The sequence below is a fragment of the Silurus meridionalis genome, chromosome 10 (genome assembly GCF_014805685.1).
Source record: "Silurus meridionalis isolate SWU-2019-XX chromosome 10, ASM1480568v1, whole genome shotgun sequence".
In the NCBI taxonomy this organism is placed as follows: Eukaryota; Metazoa; Chordata; class Actinopteri; order Siluriformes; family Siluridae; genus Silurus; species Silurus meridionalis.
Genome location: NC_060893.1, coordinates 17897294 through 17919163, shown reverse-complemented (window position 1 = coordinate 17919163; position 21870 = coordinate 17897294). Strand labels below are relative to the sequence as shown.

The following is a 21870-nucleotide window of genomic DNA, read 5'->3' as shown; positions in this document are numbered from 1 at the left end:
ACGAGCAAGGTCACTGAAAATGGCAGAAATAAATGATTATGGGAGATGAGTATATCAACAAGATTGGAGAGATCTGTGATGTCAACAAAGGAGGTTAGACTGTACTGCTACCAAGATGGCAGAAAGGTCGAAAGATTCTTTGGTCAGTAAAGATAAGAGTGGGTGCATATAAGGGTGTTGATATGAAAACTGAGATTAGTTGACCTGAATCCACATCCAAATGATATATATTTGGGAAAAAAAAAAAGAATATGAGGCTTTAAATAATCTTCTACACATCTTAATGTGTTGGGATCATCATCATTCGTATCAGAATAGCTATTAATTGCTTATGAATAATAGGATATACACCACTAAACAAAAAAACCAACAAACAAATACATAAATAAATAGGCCAAGCATGTAATGGCAAAAAAAACTAAAAAATCAGAAAAATAGGCAAGAATTAAACTGAATTAAAATTAATTAAAATTTAAAAATAAAAAAAAAAAGAATTAAAATGAACTTCGGGATAGGGTTTTTTTTTTATATCTTTAAATGTTTAAGCCTTGTGGGTAAACTTGTACACAGCTTTTTACATAAAAAGAGCCATTCAATTCAGAAGGCTTTAAAAAGCTGATGAACAAGTTGTGAACCCAGACACGAACCAAACCAAACAATAGTGAACAAGTAAATGGTGACTCAGGAGAGTTTTTGTTTCAGTCTTGCTACTTTTTGGACCAGTGATTTATTATTAATACTATTAAAAACTTTTAATATCTTGCCAATTATTTTTGTTGTTGTTATTCTTCCCAGGAGTGTACAGCATGTCACCATGGAACATGTTATTCATCTTATTAAAGATTTCTGATCATTTTTAAAGTGCATGATGACCACAGCATCGTTGCATTTGAAGGTTAGTGAGGTTCTTTAGTGTTGGTTTTTTAATTGCCATTAACAAATCCAAATCAAAGTCATGGAAATGACAGTGAAATGTACAAGAAGACATAACATGGAACATGACATGACACCAGCCTTACAGGTAAACAGACTCACAGATGGCTGGTGGGAGAGTTACTTTCAAGATACAGATTGTTTCAGTCTAGTCAGAGTGTTTATGAAGCATGAAGTAAACAAATAATTCAGCTGAACAACAGACCTGTAAAAATTGGTTAACTTCTACCTCAAGCTATACATTTCTGAATAATTTTATACTTATTACTGAAAGCTAACATCACTTCCTAGAAAAGAGTACTGTACCAGGGTATAATTAAGTTTACTTTATATAGAGTATATTGATTGACAGATCAAGAAGCTGGTTGGTGACTTGTTAAAAACGACCTTATGCTTAAACAGCCATGACGAACTTGACAAAGTTCTTTTAGCTGAAGTCGTAGAGGTGAAATAATTGTTTCTAATAATGCTCAAGTTTTAGATTTTTCTCTTTTCATGTGTATTTAAATGTCTTCTCATTTCAGGTGGAGGAGAACTGGGAAGTATAAGCCCCAGGATTAATGATATCTTAGATATATTTATAAAGCTCTTAATTGTTTTTTTTTGTTTTTGTTTTTACAAAAACAGCCATCATCATGTGTCCTATTGCTCATACTTTGAAAATCAATCCCAACAATCAGCAATCACCATTTCCTTTCGACCAACTGCTTATCACCAATTTCCAACTACCAACCACTTAGCACCATATATTTTTAACAATCACTCATCACCATTGTTTCAAACAACAAACCACTGATCACAGTTATCTTACTTTTGTAATTTTTTGTTCATTTTAAACTCCTTAGCTGTACTTACATTTACATTTAATCACTTGGCTAAAATAAAAAAATAAAATAAAAAGCTAGTTCTTTAATGTTCAAGTGATGCTACTGTATGTGACTATAAAGCAGAATGTTACCCTAAAACTGATTGTAACTAAAAAAAATGGCAGCAACCACAAATCTACTGGCACATAGACATATGATATTTCATATATTTTTCATATATATATCATATATTTCAGATTTGCATTATGAGTGTTCTAATGACATCACATAAACACGAATGAACTGCCGTAAAGTCTTTTATATAGAAACTTTAGTTAAATACAATATTAAAGCTCAAATTGTTTGTGTTTCAAAAAACATGTGAATCAATGTAGCTCCCCTATTTATCAGCTTGTGCAGTTGCATGGCAGTGTCGAATTTTGCACGAGCAAGCACTATTCATATTTTTCAGAAAACATAAATTATAATACAATTTTATTCAGTTTGACTGAGAACTATCATAATAAAATCTGTCTGCATTTAATATGCTTTAATCCAAAAATGATCATGACAATTTAATCAATACAATGTTCTTGAATATATGGTGATTAGTATATTAGTATATTCTATTCGAATATCTGCTACATATAATATTTAGCCATTTTGCTAACAGAAAATAGAGAACAGGGAAAATAGCAAACTGATACACCAACCATGTCACCAAGAAGGCCACGAAAAACAAATGCTTATGCAAGTGTATTTTATAATCGACTGGGTGCTGTGCCAACCAACATGTGCAAATGGGCTTTTAATTTAGGTTGACCTTTTTTATTATTTTCATTTTTGAGATCTCTCCTGCTGAGATGCAAAGAGCTACTCCCTGCCACAAGTGATATTTCTGCTGACATTTTTACTGAAGAAAAGCACACGTTATATAGGGAATCTGTGTCAGGTCTTTTATTTTTAGGACTTTAGGACTAACACCCCCTCAAAACTTATATTAAACATGACATTTTTTGACATAAGTAAGTGACAAAATGTTTGAAAATCTCAAAAATGTTCCTACTGTTAACATTACTACCCCCCCCCCCCCCCCCAAAAAAAAAAAACCATAAGGCTTTAAATGATCCAGCATTTTTATTGGCAGCAACTGATAGCGAATTTCCACAACCTTTAAAGGAGATAACCATGTGACAAATCCCCCTTTGCGAATATGATCAAGTCTCCATTTTACCTCAAGCTTTCTCAAGTATCATAAATATACATCCACATTTACACTCCTAAAAAGTGCTGGAACTCTACGCATTGCTGACCATATTCAGAGTTCAGGATTTAAGAAGTGAAGATTAACATTGACACAGGGAAAGTTCCTCATATTCAAAATTTGGGTTACAAAGGTACAGAAGCTAACATTCTGGGTGGCCCAATATGGTCATTTACAATTTTAAGTAGAGAGGGGTGGAAATTATAGACTGAAAAAGCAAGTTCTGTTTTTTTTCTTTTGATGTTTAATGGATAATAATGGGTTCTTAAGTTTTAAAAAAGGCATCTGGTTGATGATTGAGTAGTAATCCAAAGGCTAACACTGTTAGAGAGTTCAACATACAGCTTAGCAATAATAATAATATTCTTAAGAAACATTTGTTCATAATTTGTTCCTTATTGTTTGTCTCAGTACTTGACAATTCCGTTGATTTACAAGGACAACACAGTGAATGAATTAGTACTATTATATCTCTGTATTTACACTTCATTGTTAATTATTTTATTTGTTTGTTTTTTACCCAAAGTTTCCATAGATTTTACAACCCCAATTCAAAAAAAGTTGGCACAATGTGTAAAATGTAAATAAAAAAGAACGCATTGATTTGCAATGAATATTTCTCATAAACCCATATTTTATTCACAATAAACTAAATGTTTGGTCTGAGGAAATGTACCATTTTAAGGAGTAAATAAAGTCATTTAAAATTTGATGGCAGCAACACAACTCAAAAAAACTTTGGACAGAGCAACAAAAGTCTGAAAAAGTAAGTGTTATTAAAATTAAACAGATGGAGAAACATATCCTAATTAACTAATTACGTTAAACAACAACAGGTCAGTAAGATGATTGTGTATAAATGGTGTATCTTGGATACACTTGGATGGTGGAGTCTCTTTCAGAAGTAAAGATGGGCAGAGCTTCACTGATCTGTGAAAGACTGTGTCTACAAATTGTTAAACAATTTCACAGTAATGTTCCTCAACAAAAATTGCAAAATAATTGAATATCTGATAATTTCCAGTACATAATAACATCAAAACTTTCCAATAATGTGTAGTTATCTCTGTGCACAAGGGACAAGGGACACAACATCAATATTGTATGCCCATGATCTTAGAGCCCTCAGGCGTCACTGTATTTAAAACAGTCATGATTTTGTAATAGAAATCACTGCATGAGATTATTAACATCTCCAGAAATCATTGTCTGTGAACACAGTTTGCCATGTTATCCACAAATGCAGGTTAAATATCGATCATGTAAAGAAGGAGGCATGCATGAATAGGATTCAGACCCTCCATCTTCTCTCTTAAAGCTCATTTAAAAAGTACTAAGGCAAAGTGAATTCTGTTGTGTGGTCAAATAAATCAACTTTTTTATTTCTTTTTGGAAACCGTGTACACCACGTCCTCCAGACTAAAGAGGAGAGGGACCAACTGGCTTGTTATCAGCACTCAGTTCAAAAAGCCACATCTCTGATAGTATGGGAGTGCATTGGTGCCTGTGAAATAGGGAGCTTGCACATTTGGATAGGCTCCATCAATGCTAAATTGAATATACAGCTTTTAGAGCAAAGAATGCTTCCATCCAAAAACACATTTTGCTAGGAAAGGCCTTGCATATTTGAGCAAAACAATGCTAACTGCATACTGAATCTATTACAGTAGCATGACTTGCTGCAGTCTAGACCTTTCACCATTTGAAAACCTTTGGTGCAGCATAAATTGAAAAATACAACAAAGGAAAGCCATAACGGTTCACCAGCTAGAATCCTGTATCAGACACATATGGGACAAAAACTTCAGCAACTGGTCTCCTTAGTTCATAGATGTAAATATACAGAAGACGTGTTGCTACACAGTGAAAAACATGGCCTTGTGCCAATTTTTTTGAGACCTGTTGCAACCATCAAATTCAAAATGTTTTTCTTAAAATGGTACATATTCTCAGTATAAACATTTGATATGTTATTTTTTATTATTATTGTGAATAAAAATATGGGTTTATGAGATTTGCTTATTTTTGCGTTCTGTTTTTATTTACATTTTGCACAGCGCCCCAACGTTTTTGGAATTGGGGTTGTACTATGACATATCGGCTTTGGACTGAATACTTTGTCTAGCTTCAGGTCGATAGCTCAAATTGCCCAAAACAATACTTCTATTTTAGGACTTGTGTGCAAATCTAAGTCTCTAGTTATGTCTGAAATAAACTGAACACTGATGTATGCTTTTTTCTGTATTAACTTCTCACTATGTGCACATATCTTAACTCTGAATATGGCCGATATCATGCTGGTAGAGAAATCCACATGAAATATGAACCAAAGCTGAGTTTCCCCAAATGCATTATAGCTATAAGAACATTATAAATACTGCTTGTTTACCAGTGTTAATTCAATACACTGAAAATGTGCTTCAATTGATTGTATGTTACTGTGCTCCTGGACATATTTTTTCTCTAGTTTTACAGGATTTATTTGACACATCAGATTGTCAAATATGTCTGAGAAAGTAAACAAAGAAAAGAACAAACAAACAATAAACTATACAGAATTTGAGTGTGTAAACTCAAAGGTAAATAACATTGTAGAATTGTCCACTATTTGAATTGTCCATTGTGCTTCCACAAGACTAAAGCAACAGATATCACAGATGTTTGGTTTATATTTGTTCTTCAGTCAGGCAAAGAGAAAGCGCTTACATTCCTGAACACACACACGCACACAAACATATAATACCTTGGAACGATCTAGAAACGCGTAGATCCAAAATACCGGTTTAAACGTCGACAGGCCTTTTGTTTACCTCCACCCAAAGGCTTTGCAATCCGGATATTGATCAGCGGCAGCCCAAGTCTTCGTCTTCAGTCAACTTGAACAAAATGATATTAAATCTCAGTTTACTCCACAGGCGCCTCTGAACACTTGAAGTGATGCATGAGGAGCTATTGAAAAGAAACAGGAGGCTTTGACTCTTTCCTCCACACATTTCAGCCTAGTTTAGAGCATTGCACATTAATTTGGTTATGAAACGCTGGAGGCACCACACTCATAAATGTCCCTAGAAAATGTAGGTCTTGGAGCTGAAATTACTCACAAACAATAAACTCTGATATTGACTCTGCATACTGATATGTACATATGTACAAAGGATGATTTCTAATTAGATTCTACCATCAGGCATCACGTCCATAATAAATTGTCTTGCCAAATCCAACTATTCCACAGAAATACACAGATAGCACAATGAAACATGGAGGGGCTGTTGGAGGCAGTTTTTTCCCCCACAGTCTTGGTTACGAAAGAAAGAAATAACATTGCAGTTGGTCCTTTGGCCCAGAATTTGTGTCTGTCCCACACAACTTTACTGATCACAGCTCAGCAGAAGGATGAGCAGCAGACAGGTGAGTACTGGCAGACACACATGAGTGGAGACCTGTCCAGAGTTACGTTGTTTGTTAAAAGGAATGGTGGAGTCGCCCCAAAGTCTTTCCCTTTCGGTGTCCTAAAGAAAACACATATAACATATAAGGTAAATTAGCTACTTACTCAATATTTCCCTGTAGCTGAATATGTTTTTTAATATTTATAGCCCTCTTCTTCACTCACTAAGTTGAAACTGATTCTTAAAATCATTATTGTATTATTAACATAAGTATAATACATATTAAAATAATACAACAAAAATAGCATGACCTGTTGAAAAACAGATTAAGTGACTATAGAAAGATAATTTGATTTATTCTTAGTAAAAGATGATAATAATAATAACAACAACAACACTAATAATAATAGTAATAATTTTGAATAGTAGACGTATTAGTAACTAGATTAAATTAAATACTTATGGCTTGACCCCATACCCCAGCCCTTTTTGATGCATTATCATATGGACACCCAATGAGATTTCAACACAGAAATACAGATGGCTGTTGACCTGAGTAAGTAATGGTAATGGATATTTAAAAATACATAAGCATATGCAATGGACAGGCCTTCTATCTCCCAGTGTAGCCAGTCATCCTAGGATGATGTGGATCAACAAAGACCCTGACCAGAAGTGGTTACTGATAATGAATGTTTAAATGAACAGAACAGAAACATGAACATTAACAGAAAAACACAATGAAACTAAATCAAACTCAACAAATAATCAATGTTTAAATACATAAAATCTGGAAATGTTAAAACCTGCCATAAATTAACCCATGAGCAAAGTGCACTATTTGATAGAATGGCAAATCACTGATTATTTGGAACTCTTCTGTGGGTAATGGTGCAGGAGCTCTTGTAAAGATTGATGGCATCATGACTTCTGCTAAGTACCCGGATACTTTACCACAAACTGGGTTGCCTTTGTCAACAATATAACGACTCCAACATAGAATTGGTTGCAAATATTAGAATCTCAGTGTTTGAACACTACTGAGAAGTTTAAAAAAGAGTCTGTAACTATTTAGATACAGATTACAGACAGTGTCTCAGGCTGTTATTTTACCCAGCGGGGTGCCAGTAATTTTAAAAGCAATGTGGCAAAACAAAAATGCAATACTTTTTTATATTAAAAAGAAAAGATATCAACTATGTGCGTTTAAACTCACGATAATAATTTTTTTCTGATAATAATATTGGAGTTAGATAGATAGATAGGAGTGTAGATAAATACATTTAGTATATTATTAATAGTATTATTAATAATACTATTTAATATTAACTATTAATAATTAACTAATTATTATTAGTTATTATTAATAGTAGCATATATATAATTGAAACCTAAATTTTTCCTGCATAACTATTGGAGCCAATGCTAACTTTGGCTCTTTTAAAATGACTGCTGATACTAACATTAACTTTCAATAGTAAAACCGTGCCTTCCTCATAGAGATGTTAAACCTAATATACCTCAGCCTATTCCAATACCCTGGTATCTACAATATAAGTATTTACATGAATTATTTAGGTCTCCCCCGAGCCATGAACATGGAAAGTCACTGGCAATGGCTAGAGTGTTACTGGGTTGTTTTACTGACGGTAACAAATATGTGGCACAGTAAGACACATAGTAATTATAATATTTAATATTTGAGAAGTAAATAATTATTTCTCCAAAAGATATCTGCAACGTTGTTTATGAAAAACTTGAAACCAACTGCTATATTCCATGGTTTGCTATATTATTAGTCATTATTGTCCACTTCTAACTGAATAAAAACACCTAAATAGGAATAGGAATTGTAATAGGTTGAGGTAGGCAGGAGGAAGGTAAAGCTATTAGGAATGAATATGTTCAGTAATAAATCAGTAGATATTATAATATCAGTTTTGCCGGAGAAATACATAGCTCAGTAAATACCGCTTATATTTCAGTACATTCCTGCATCGCTAATTATCAATCCCTAGCATACTTGTAATAAGTAATTAACTAATTGTTCTTAGTGATTTATAGAAATAACATGGATGTTAATATGTTTCATTAGCGCCGATTATTAGTACTGTTAAATACTAAGCGTTATTAGTTAGTTGCCATAACTTTTACAATTGCAAAACAGAACAGCAAACTTTAATTTCACTACAGAACTGCTTTGTGTAAAATTTTCACAACTCCACAATACACAGTATCTCTGAATCTACAGAAATGAAAGGTGCTCTTTTGCTTTAGGGACGTGTTATGATGAGAGCATCAGCAAAGTGCCATCTTCTCTCCACTCCCTAACCTTCACCTGTGTGGAAATGGTTGGGCTTGCAATGTTCTCTTCTGTATCCATGGAGACATAGCCAGAAGAACTGTTTCGTGCATCTTTGTCCGTCACAGAGATTTGACGATCTGTTTGGCTCGGAGAAGGCGTCTGGTCGATCCCATTCCCAAACATCAGAAGAGCATTGTCTGTTCATAAAAACAACACACAAGAGGTCAAAGGTCATATATTTTTAGGTGTTAGAGCAATAAATACAGCCTGGTAGTGTCCCAAATCTAGTTTTTTTTTTTTTTACAAGGCGGATATTTGAATTCAGAGCTGTGAGAGAGGCAGCCGGACAGCCCGCCTCGAATAGGCAAGATGAGCACTCAGTATTCCTCAGAGGTCCCTGAGCTGCACCTGCCTCTCCACTTCCTCTCATTAACTCTCTCACAAGTGGCTCAGCTAAATGGCTCTCAGGATCCACAAACTCCTCCGCACACGTCCCTCATTTCAGAAAGGAGCAGGAGAGTTCGTTTGCATGAGACATCTCTGTTTGAACAGGCTCGCGGCATCAATAATAGAGATGAATCACGGTTTATAATGCAAAAGAAAAAAACAGGCTTGTCAGCTATGAGTATGTGCGAGAGTGACAGCGAGAAGAGGAAGAGAGGTGGGCATTTGGATGGGAAGTGCCTGCTGAGTTTGAGAGGAACTAAGAGGGGGAAAAAGCATTCCTCAGACACTGCCCACAACGGATCTTGGCCATTTGCCTTGTTTTGGATCATGACAAGCTATTACAAAATGAGAAGAGAAACACAGAATAAGAGATAAAGAAAAAAAAAATAAGTAAGAAGCAGTGAGTGAGAAAGAGTGAAACATGCTCCAGTGATTCATATGTCTCATCATGATACATTGACATGTGCATGCATTTTCCCTATTTAAAATATTAATAGCAAACATTTACATGAATGAAAGCAATAGGAAAGAAATCCTTCCCACCTGAATGATGCATGAGGACACAAGGCATGCAAGACAGATGGTCTGACTTTGATTTAATGTGTTTGTTGTTTGGTAGAGCGTGAACACGTGAGGCAATTGGGTATCGGCATTAAAACAACAACTTTTTAATACTCTCAGTGGAAGGCCATATTCATTAATCATTATCCAATAATGCCCCATTTCATAATGTGTTATTCCTGTAAGTAATAGCTTGTTAACAGCAGTGTCACTGTTCATTCTAATACCAACTAAAAAATGGTGTATAAAGTAATTATAATGTTTACAATTTCATCTGGGAGTGCACTATTATGAGCAAACACTATTGTTATATTTATTTGTAAATTAAATTTGTCATAGACAGTCAAAAAAAACAATGTAATCACTGCACATCCTTGAATTTAATGATCAGTTAAAAAGAAAAACAAAGAAAGAAAAGGTATTAAAAAAAGCATTAGAATGTATGTGTATAAATACCAGTAATTATAAAATACATAAATGATGAAAGAATTACAAATATATAAAGACTATTATATATATAGGTTAGGGTTATGTAATGTATATTCAATGTGCATAATAAATATTGCTATGAACTACAATGCCTTTTCATGACCAATTACAAAAATATGTGCATTTCCTTATGAATGCACTCCAACAAATTATAAATAAATGCAAGGGTAATTATACAGTGCATATGGCCTTCATAAAAAGCACTGCCGGCATGTTTAAGAGCATTATTAATTAGATCTTTATGAGTTATTATCGGGTTTATATGAAGATGCGTGCAAGGAATCATTACTTACTTAAAGTTTGTAAAATTATTTATGAATATTGGCCAGTGCTTTTTTTTTTCCCTCCAAAAAAGTTGAAAGTAGACCTGTCCACCTGCAACTCATCCTGCCATAACAACAAATCTTGTTCGAGGTTGCACTAATTAGAAGCATTCAAAAGTGTTCGCTTCAGAGATAATCGTTTCTGATCTGCGCACTTGTGCGTCAACGTACTTGTTATACAAAGGCAGCCGTCACATCTCTCAGCAATGCAACAGAAAGCAAAGAAGGGCAACAGTCCCTCCACTATAGCAGCTCATTAAGCAAATTCTGCCTTACAGTGCCCACACTTGAGTTTTTTAATGCAGGCATTAACTCAAACCAAGGTTGTTCTGCCATGATTATAAATGCAATATGGTTGTTCGTATAATGCGCTTATTTTTCGCATCGGTGCATTTCTGGGAAACAAGCGCATGCCCCCCACACACACATACACACAGACAGAGACACACACACACAAGTTATAGAAGCAATTAAAATGCTTTTCTGATGATGTACAAATGATGATGAATATATAAAAAATAATCAAACTGATAATGTACAAGTCACTGGACAGTTAGAAGCTCACATCATTGATTACAGCAATATATCAGATGAGGTCAATGGACACATGTGGCTGTGGGGTTGTAATATAGACATATCAGGCTTCAGTGAGTATAATAATCAAAAGAGTGCATGGGAGACTTACTGAGACAGATGTTGTTGGTGAAATTATCCAGAAACTCTGTGCATTGCTGTTTCTGATTGCCGCTCGATGAGCATGTACACCACGGCGCCACGTTGGATGTGGTGTTGTCCGCATAATTAGGAGTGATGGGACTGCCTGTGCACAAGACACAGTTTTCATACATTTTTTTTGTTTGTTTTTAAGTACAAACAGTCACTTGTGAGATCATTAAATCAAACTGATCGAGTTTGACCACAATACCAGAAACACTCTTAATCTGAAGCATCAGACACTGCTGCCGAAAAACTTGTGTCTGTTTACAGTGCTGGAGTCTTTTGTTGCTTTTCTGATTCTGATCATTTGTCTTTTTATTAAAGTGTAAACAGCAAGAATAAAAATTGAATATTCATTCATACATCCGTTCATTTATCTTCAGTTATCGATTTATCCTGGTCAGTGTTGAGGGGGACCTGGATTCCATCCCAGGAAAACTGGAGGCGAGTTGAGAACACATGTTGGATGGGATGCCAGTTACCCATCACAGGATTTGCACATAGGGGGAAATTTTGTATAGCCAACCTCAAACCCGCAAGTATTTAAGTGGTGGGAGGAAACCAGACAACCATGAGAAAACATAGTAAGAACATTTTCAAAGGCAGCATTTCAAGCACAGATCGAACCACAGACCCTGGAACCTTTTAGGCAGCAATACTACAAAACTCATAATTCTCATCATTTCACTGATATTAATTTTGTCCAATCTTGTGTGGTTAGGAAGTTTTTGACTGTTCCATGAGGTTCACCTGACTCCTGGCTTCACTTGGAAAACTTTCACACTACTATATACTTTTGAGACTTCTTTGCATTGTAAAACCTTCTACAATGTTTCTACACACTCTAAAAGCGTTCCTTATTCATTACGTTTCGCAGCGTTTACTGCAAGATACAAGTGCTTTAACATGACTCTCTAGAGAAGTGCTGCTCTTGAGTGGTGAAGCTTGTGCCTGTTTTTTAATACTTATTGTTCAATTGTTACCACAGTTTCCTCGTTTTGCTTGCATTTTTACACTCAACGTTAATGGACACTGTATATAAAACATGTAGCAACATTAATCATTTAATAGCCTTTCAGAGATTCACCCTGGACAACAAGACAACAGCTCCAGGATATGATGTGTCAGTATTCACTAAATAGTAGTATAGTAGTAGTATTATAGTAAAATAGTAGTATTTTTAGCATTGACCAGCTGCTTTGGTATCTGCTTTGGTATCTTATTTTATTTCTTACTTGGATATAATTTCTACAAAGTTCTTTCTTGTCATCAGGTTTCTTTCTCCAAAGTTTTGTTAAGTCTTTATTCACAGAAGATACAAGATCTGAAGTCTGCAAGGACGTTAATCTCTTTAACCTATCAAAATCAATCTCTGTCACACCAACCCTTTATTAATGTATTTACACAATTTTATGCCTTTTTACTTTTGCTTCTTTTTTGCATTTGCATTTGCATTCCGTCCCTTCATTCTCTCCCACCTTGAATATTATTACCTTTACTGTCAAGTACAAGAAGATATAAAACAAGTCCAATTTAGGATTAGTGTCAGCTTCAAGTTTTAAAGAAAATGTGAGTAACCAACCAGATGAAAAATCCAGATTGAGCACAAAGACTTGCAGGATGAGTATAGACTTTGTGGCTTTGCTGCTTGCATTTGCATAATATTCACACAAAACACATTGGTTGTGCTTATGAAGTTCCATAACATAGAGAGGTGAGAAGCTGAACTCCAAAATTGTGTTGAATGCGTCATAAAAGGTTAAAAGTGTCGCTTTGCTCAAACTGCAGGTAGACTAATTAAACCATCCAAGTGTGAGCGTGTGTGTGTATGTGTGTGCGTGCATCTGGGTGTGTGTGTGTGTGTGTATGTTTGTGTGTGTGTGTGAGTGAAATTGGTGTGGTTGGTCAATGAGGCGCTGCTGGCAACACTTTTGAAATACATTAAGACTGTCTAGGTTTGTGTTTTAGAAGCTGTTAAAAAAAAATGCTCGTTTCCAGAGGTGATAGAAAACGGGGTGCATTTCAAGCCAATCGCCATCAAAGGCGTTTCAGAGAGCAATAACAACTCCTGCACTTCACAGACTGGATTTGGACAGTTTCATATCCAATCCTCTAATATAATATTCTGTGTCCATCCCTCTCATATCTGCACACACCAAAGTGTCTGTACCTATTATTTGTCTTTTGTTATTCATAAAGATTTTTCTGCTTTTGTTTCACAGCAACCCATCTCTCTCTCTCTCTCTCTCTCTCTCTCTCTCTCACACACTTTCAATCCACTTCCTTTCATCTTTTTGTACTTACCTATTAGGCCGGTGTAGGCTACAAGACAGGCAGCATAGTTGCCATGTTTGCAGCCGCTGGAAGACTGCTCATCTGGCCTGCAGTCATACTGAAACTGAGCCAAACGGGACCTGGAGGACAACCATAGAGCACATGATCTCCGTTAATAGGGGCTGAACACACATACACACAGGAGAGAGAATAAAAGAGACAGGCATCATGCTGGCCGATGCAGAGCAACACTCCCGGCACGATTATTACTATTGACATGGAGGAATAGTCGACTCTTAAACAGCATCACTATGTCTCCCTAGACATATTTCTGATCTTCGATTCAATTCAGTTTGATTTGTAGAGCACATTTAACAATATTTTCCTTTCACTTTTCCGTGTTGGGGATCACATTGAAAACAAGCTGAGAAGGGCTGATCAGACTTCTTTATCCCAAGCTTAGCCTATAGTCAGTTTCTAAAATTTAAAATCATACAGCATACAGTACCATCAAATGCCTGACTTGCATTGTATCTGATTCCCCACCCTTCATCTTACATGTGCTGAGAAATATGGCTCTATTTTCAGTTTCTGTGATGGGCTAATTACCAGATATGCTAGTTGAGATAGGATAGACAGGATCTTTTTCGGTATGAACTTTACATGGCATGGTCATTGGGATCACCTTTTGTCTGACCTCAGTCCTCCAGGTCTGTTCACGAAGTGTGTCTATATTGAAAGCGTTATTTTCCAGTGACATAGCCCTGCAATTTTCCAAACTGCACAAACCACTTTACCACAACAAGGTCATAAACTACATCATGTCAGATAGAAATCAACACTAAAATGCTTTAATCAAAATCCAATAACAAAAGAATAAAGCAGTACAGAAATATCTGCTGAGGTCTCTGTCCTCATGCAACTCTTTCTTTACTTCATTACTAGGTATTTTTCATAAAGTGAATTTTCTTGGTGTTATTTATTATATCATATTCTACCACTGGGACTCTGCAACTCGCTGGTCAATTTGTAAAAAAAAATTACAAAAATCATGTGTTGGTTCAATTAACTAAAAAGAATTTTGGGTTTTGCTGTAATAAAAATAAATTAATAAATAATACTAAAATATATGTAAAATATCTGTATAAATTCTTTAAAAAATTTGACAATGTGATTTTCTTTGTGTCTCATAGGAGAAGTGTACTTATGATAAAAATTAAAGGCCTCTCATCTTTTTAAGTGGAAGAACTTGCACAATTGATGGCTGACTAAATACATATGACTAAATATATATATATATATATATATATATATATATATATATATATATATATATATATATATATATATATAAATATATAAATATATATATATATATATATATATATATATATATATATATATATATAGGTACACTTCACCTATGAGAGACAAAATGAGAAAAAAATCCAGAAAATCACATTGTCAATATATATATATATATATATATATATATATATATATATATATATATATATATATATATATATATATATATTTATTTATTTATTTATTTTTTTTTTTTTTTTTAATGTAATAATTCATAGTTTATGAGGGCAGGTGTCCAAATCTTAACTACACAATTTAACAATCCCCAAATACCATAATTTATCCCCACTAGCCATTTTGGACTTATTATTATTATAATTTTTATAATCATGTAATCCGGTCCCAATATTCACTTGTGTGCCAGACCCTGCTGTTCTTAATAACAATGGACTTCAATGAAATAGGATGGAAATTAAAAACAGATTAACAAAATAGTTTAACAATTGTTTTTTTTTTGTTCCTCATTTATATATTATTTAAATAAGTAAATGTATTTCTATAAATTACAATAAGAAAAACCTTTGCTTTCTGGTCACGTGCCTGCTAAAAGCTCTCAAGAAACTATAGTTTCAATCCAGTACAATGTTTTAATAATGAATATCACTAAGCAATGTACAATAAATGACTGTCTCAAACAAACTCCAAACCTGAACTTTTGAACTTTCCAAGAGATTTATTTGTTCCCTGCCAGCAGTTTTAGCTTATTTAACCAAGTTAATTCTGAAGATGAGAAGCTAGAAGGAAAAAAGTCACAGTCTACTGCTTTCTGTAGAGTCCTATTGAGAATTCAAGGCCCTACCTGACTGTTCAGCAGAGTTCAAGTGCATTGACTCATTTTTTTCCCCCACCTACACAACGCTTGGCTCACATGTACTGACCTGCAGATGTAGTCGGCTCTGCAGCTCCTCATCTGCGTCAGGCAGCTGGGTTTTTCTGGCATCTCATACGAGCAGCCAGGCACGATGGTCTGGCGTCGTCTCTCTGAGCACGCCATATCGCTGCAGGGACAGAAGAGTAGCTCGTGCGTGTATTCCGGGGGCACACGGTCAAAAAATCGGCGCAGGGCCTTGTTGCAGCGGGAACGATTGCATAGGCCCGATTTGCCTGAAGGTTTGATACATGCTGACACATATTCAGTGCGCAGCCTCTGGCACAGGTCATCCACGTTGCAGGCTTTGGCCGCATCCAAGCACCGGTTTGCCGTTGAAAGGCCCAGATCGGAGTCTGCAAAAGGGAGCAGTGGGGGCAGTAATGAACATCAAGTGGTGATCAGAGGTGAGATTAAATTACTCATAACCTTTGCTCCTGACATTATTTTTTGTTGACACAAAACTACGGCACTCAGTTTCAGGGTCTCACTACGTTCTTGGGAGAGAACAAAGTAGAATGGAAGAAGTTTGCCACATCTCAATCGAAAACTGGAAAGAAGTTAAGGTCAGTAAAACAGAAGGGAAATGAAAATAATAATAAAAAATCAATCATCAGCTCGTGTGTCTGCCTGCCTTGCTCTTTCATTAAATGCTCTTTCAAAATTAGAGTTTGTGGTTTGGGGGAAAAAATGCAGACAGACCCTATCTGCATCATTGAAAGAGAGCAGCTTTGTTGGTATTTGCAGAGCTGTGGAGAAACATGTCTGTGAAGCAGAGTCAACAAATATGTTTCATGGTGGGGTTGAATGAAAGCAGGGCATAAATTGGGAGATAATGCAGAAAAAATTATTTATAAATAAGCAAATAAATTAATAATACATACACATAAACATAAAAACAAACAAACAAACAAACAAACAAACAAATAAATAAATACATATTCAAATACATATTCAAGGTGGCTGTTTCCTTGCTCAGCAGTGGCCCGTGTTACATTTTGCACTTAAATGAAATGGTAAAAGATAGCTAAACACAAGCTGAGCTAAAAAAAAAAGGAAAAAAAAAAAGACACATTTACGATTGCACATACTGTATTATCTGTGTTTGTGGCGGCTCGAAGATACAGAAAGACATCGGAGGCACATGCATTTATTTACAGAATTAAGCCAAAAAATGTTCCACTGTTACTTGAATGTGTAAAACAATATTTGCTGTCAATTCCTGTTCTAGCTTCTAGACATGTCAGACACATAAATAGCCCAACCTGTACCAGCAGCTCAGCACAACTGAGACTTCAAGGACTCTAGCTTACAGGCAACAGTGGGAGATCAAAAAGCTATTAGTCCTCATCATTAACACATTATTGTCTAAAAAATGCATTCACACAAACACATAAAATCAACACCAATGTAAACCATCACAGAAATTCTAATGGTATAACTTAAAAATGAAATTTGAAGTGCACTATAAATTATCATTAAATCACTAAACTAAAAACCACCACAAAAACCTATTAGAAACTAAATGCCTAATGTCATTCTAATGGTCTCTATTAGTGTTCATTACATACCAACATGTAATCTACAAGTTGCCAAGGGTGTTCTGTTGATTCTTATTCACCAAACATCACAAATCACAAATAGAAGGCAACAATTACAGTTTTCATTAACATTAAAATCTTTTACCTCGGTTGCTATTGTTTATTTGGGTTTTTTTTGCAGCAGGGCTGACTTAAAGGGCCTGATCTACAGAACATGGTACATTGCATGTCATTTACAAAGCATAAATGTGCAAATTATTTCACATGCAAAATATGAGCAGAATATAATATTCAAACAAGTTTGCATATGATTATTGTCTCCTTACAGGACCCTATAACTAAAACATGCCCTGACACATATTGCAAAAATAAGATGTATTCTCCTTAAGCACAGTTTGCAGGGTTATTTATTAAAGGTGTCTTAAATGCCTATTAATAGTAATAGAAATAAAAGACTAGATTGGATTTTCAAACTTTTTTTGAAAGCACACATTGCTAAAAGATCAAATTTGATAGAAGAAAAGATCGTTTGGAACCACCAAGACTCTTCTTAAAGTTGGCCACCCGACCAAACTGAGCAATCGTGGAGGAAAAGCCTTAGTCAGGGAGGTGACCAATGGTCACTCTGAAAGAGCTCCAGCGTTGCTCTGTGTAGAGAGGTAAACCTTCCAGAAGAACAATCATTTCTGCAGCACTCCACCAATCAGACTTGTATGGTAGCGTGGCCAGACGGAAGCCACTCCTTAGTAAAAGGCACATTACAACCCACTGGGAGTTTGCCAGAAGGCACCTAAAGGACTCTCAGACAATCGAGAAACAGAGATTGAACTTTTTGGGCGAGCATCATCTCCAAAGGACACCAATACTATCCCTAAAGTGTAGCATGGTGGTGGCAGCATCATGCTTTGGGGATGTTTTTTAGTGGCAGAAACTGGAAGACTGGTCAGGATTGAGGGAAAGATGACTGCAGCAATGTACAAAGACATCCATGATGAAAACCTGTTCCAGAGTACTCTCCACCTCAGACTGTGAAGACATATCATCTTCCAACAAGACAAGAACCAAAAGAAAAGAAAACAAAGGAGTTGCTATGGGACGACTCTGTGAATGTTCTTGAGTGGCCCAGCCAGAGCCCAAACTTGAACCCGATTGAAAATCTCTGGAGAGATGTGAAAATACTCTCCCCATCCAACCTGATGAAGATTGAGAGGTTCTGCAAAGAAGAATGAGAGAAACTGCCAAAAATATAGTTGTGCCAAGCTTGTAGCATCATCCTCAAAAAGACTTGAAGCTGTAATTGATGCCAAATGTGCTAAAACAAAGTATTGAGCAAAGGCAAAAGTGATTTATTTTATTTAATTATTTTAATACATTAGCAAAAGTTTTAAACAAACCTTTTTCATGTTGTCATTATGGATTATTGTTTGTAGAATTTGGAGGAAAATAATTAATTTAATCTATTTTGTAATGAGGCTGTAAGATAAAGTATAGAGTAAATGTGGAAAAAGTAAAGCGCTATGAAAACTTTCTGAATGCACTGTACAGTATATAAATTCAAATACTTTGTTGTTTCTATGGTAACAGCTCAATCAGAAGAACTAACGTGGCATATGCTTCATCTAATTTAAGTCTAGCAATAAACAAGAACATGAAACATTTAAAAAAGTCATTTAAATAAAATATTTACAGAAAGATTAATAAAATGTTTCCAGTAGGGGGGAGTTTATGTTTAACATTTTGTCGGAATATTTTCCATTGTGGGAAATGATAAAAAGTATTGTTTCTATTATTAACTTTGGAGGCTTTTTACGGAAAGAGCTGTGATTTCAAGTGATAATGCATGGTAACAGGAAGAAACTTGTTCACAGATGTTACACGACAATACTATAACTACAAATGGATAATTAATTTATCTTTACTTAAAAAAAATCCCTTCTCTGTGATGTAAGCAAAACAAAATGTATGCTGTAATAGAAACAAAACACTATTAAAGAGGTAGCAGTAACTTCACCATCAACAGTAAATTTGATCACCCTTTTGTTGATTATTTACCTATAACTGCACACCTCTAAGTGCTTTATTTATTGCATATCACTTATTTTTAAACTTAAACATAATTTTGAAAATAACTGTTCAAAAAATACTACTTTTGCAAATGTAATACCTGCCCTTCATTGGTATTTACACATGCATTCGCCAGTCCCAAAGTGACTTTTAGGCTATAGTAATTTGCACAGCTGGTGCTCAATTATTCTATTACATAGACACACTTTGTATTTGGCATTTTACAGTAGTAACATTGCACATTCACTACGGCAAAAAACACTAAACGGATAAAATGTGCAGTTTTAGTCACGTGTGTAATACAAGCTTATAAATAGGGCCTTACTGAGTAAACCAATTAAGTTAGTACTTTTTTAATATAGGTAAATCATTAGTAAATCAAAGCCTCTGAGTTATTATGGGCTTAAAGCAATGTGATAGTATTTCTAAATTTATCACATGCAATAATTAGTAATTTGTCAAATTCTCTGAAATAAAAGTTTTTAACACTGTATTAATGCATTAATAAATCATGAATTAATAAAAAGAACTACTGTATACACCATACTTACAAATGTGTCAATTGTTTATTTTAACAACCAACCAAACAAGCCAAACAAATCATCAACAGAATCAATCAATATTTTACAATATACAATAGTAAAATTATTCCCACAGGAACCAAAATGAACACCTTAATGCCTTAGTGAACATGATTGTGCTTGTAATCTTGCAAAATGCAGAAGCAGACATGTATAGTAAGTACCAAAATGTATACTTTATTTCAGACCTGAAAATCAGACTTCAACAAGTTATCAACATTCGTAAACATGCTGTAAATTATTTTTTGCTAATTTATGTGGAGTTATGTGTTGCATAAACATGTTTGTGCAGATGTATTTAAACAAAAGACAATTACATTGACACACATTTGGCAGACACCCATATGCAGAGCCAATTTATACATGAGAAAGTTGAGAAAAGTATGAGAAAGTTGAAAACTTGAGAGTTAAGGACCTTGCTCTAGGGCCCAGTATTGGCAGTGTGGTATAGCTGAGATTTGAACTAATGACTCTCTGATCAGAAGTTCCAAATCATACTATCACCATCAACGTCAATTAAAATCTAACATGGTTTGCTGATAATAAAATGTATGGATTGTGGATGCTATTTTATGTTATAAATACTGTTACTAAACCTTAATGCAAAAGCTCCCTTTTCCAATAAAACTAGACTTTATTTGTGCAAAAATCTTTCCAGAATTTTTTTGAGACTAATAATTCCCCTGCTGTCCACTAGATCAGCCATTCAAAACACCAAATGCTTATTAGACATGTAGAAAATGAGTCTAAAAAATCAATGAACAATGCAGTGTCATACTCAGTGAACTGCATGCTTAGAACTTATGCACAATAATTCATTAGTTCTTAAAATATTTTCAGTTTGCTTGCAGATCAATTGAGCTGTTAAGTAGGATTGTAAAACAAGATTACATTTCTCAGTGGGTACTTGTAGGCGCATTTCATCACCCTAGATCTTGGCTCTCAGCAACTTGGCTAATTAATAACAATAATTGAGGTCTTGTCAGCTCTTATAAGAGCATCAGAGACATTAATTAGAGGTGATTTAAATCTAGACAGGCTTTGCTGTTATTCCTGTATTTGTGAAGGGCTTATGAGTTATATATGGTGAATTTACTGTATGTAAACCCTTTAGAAGCTGTAAAAGTCTGATTTCATATATAAAACCTAGTCTGCTAAATTGGATGGGCAATTCTGGTGTTTTTGCTTGTTGTTAGTTTTGTGTTTGGAAATTAAATATATGCATTTTGGGTGAAGAAGCACAATAGTGTACTGTATGACAGTCAGAAATCTGCCGGTCTAGTACCATATTTCAATTTACCCACTGTATGGTACAAAATTACATTTAAGTTACTACACAAAAATAATTTACAAAATTGTATTTTGATTTTTCCATTCGAGGGACTGTTATATCAACATAGCTACTATCTAATAGTACTAAATCAAAAACTTTTTAAATCAGATTTACCAGTATTGATTGCAAAAAAAATTAAAAAACAGAAGTATAAAGCATCAATGGTACATAATATATGGATCAAATAAATAAGCAACTAAAATGCAGAAATGAATACAAAATATTCCATGAAACAAGGAAATGTGTTACTGTAAGCATTCAGTCATAAGTCAGACCCCACCTCTAATTCGCCACAACTCCAATTCCCAGTAGTCACCACAGCCTTGAAACATGGCCTCCACAGACTTAATATCCCAGAACACACTCACTCTTACATTTAGCCAGTAGCTGAAAGTGACCTCAAGCACAAACACACCGGCAATCAAATTAAGAGACTTTTATTACAAATTTGCAAACTAAATACTTTCTATGACTTTGTTAGTTGATGTTTACCAAGCATCCTATAATTCTGCCTTACTGCATCAATCAGGCTAAAACTCTGAGAGCAAATTGGCTTAATTTAATTACAGTTACAGACTTAGCTTTTGCACAATAAGTAAAACTTCGT

The 21870-nt window shown here is 34.8% G+C and overlaps 1 protein-coding gene across 1 annotated transcript in view; it reads right to left on the bottom strand.

Moving 5' to 3' along the window:
• Positions 1-5027: 5027 nt before the first annotated feature.
• The window catches only part of gfra4b (GDNF family receptor alpha 4b), a 71466-nt gene continuing 54623 nt past the window's right edge, over positions 5028-21870 (bottom strand). Inside the window, exons 4-8 of the mRNA XM_046859637.1 lie at positions 15755-16100; positions 13539-13648; positions 11203-11337; positions 8731-8894; positions 5028-6512 (exon numbers count right to left, since the gene is read on the bottom strand). Of these exons, the coding sequence (XP_046715593.1) occupies positions 6372-6512; positions 8731-8894; positions 11203-11337; positions 13539-13648; positions 15755-16100 (896 nt within the window). The 3' untranslated portion in view covers positions 5028-6371. The remainder of the gene's footprint in view (positions 6513-8730; positions 8895-11202; positions 11338-13538; positions 13649-15754; positions 16101-21870) is intronic.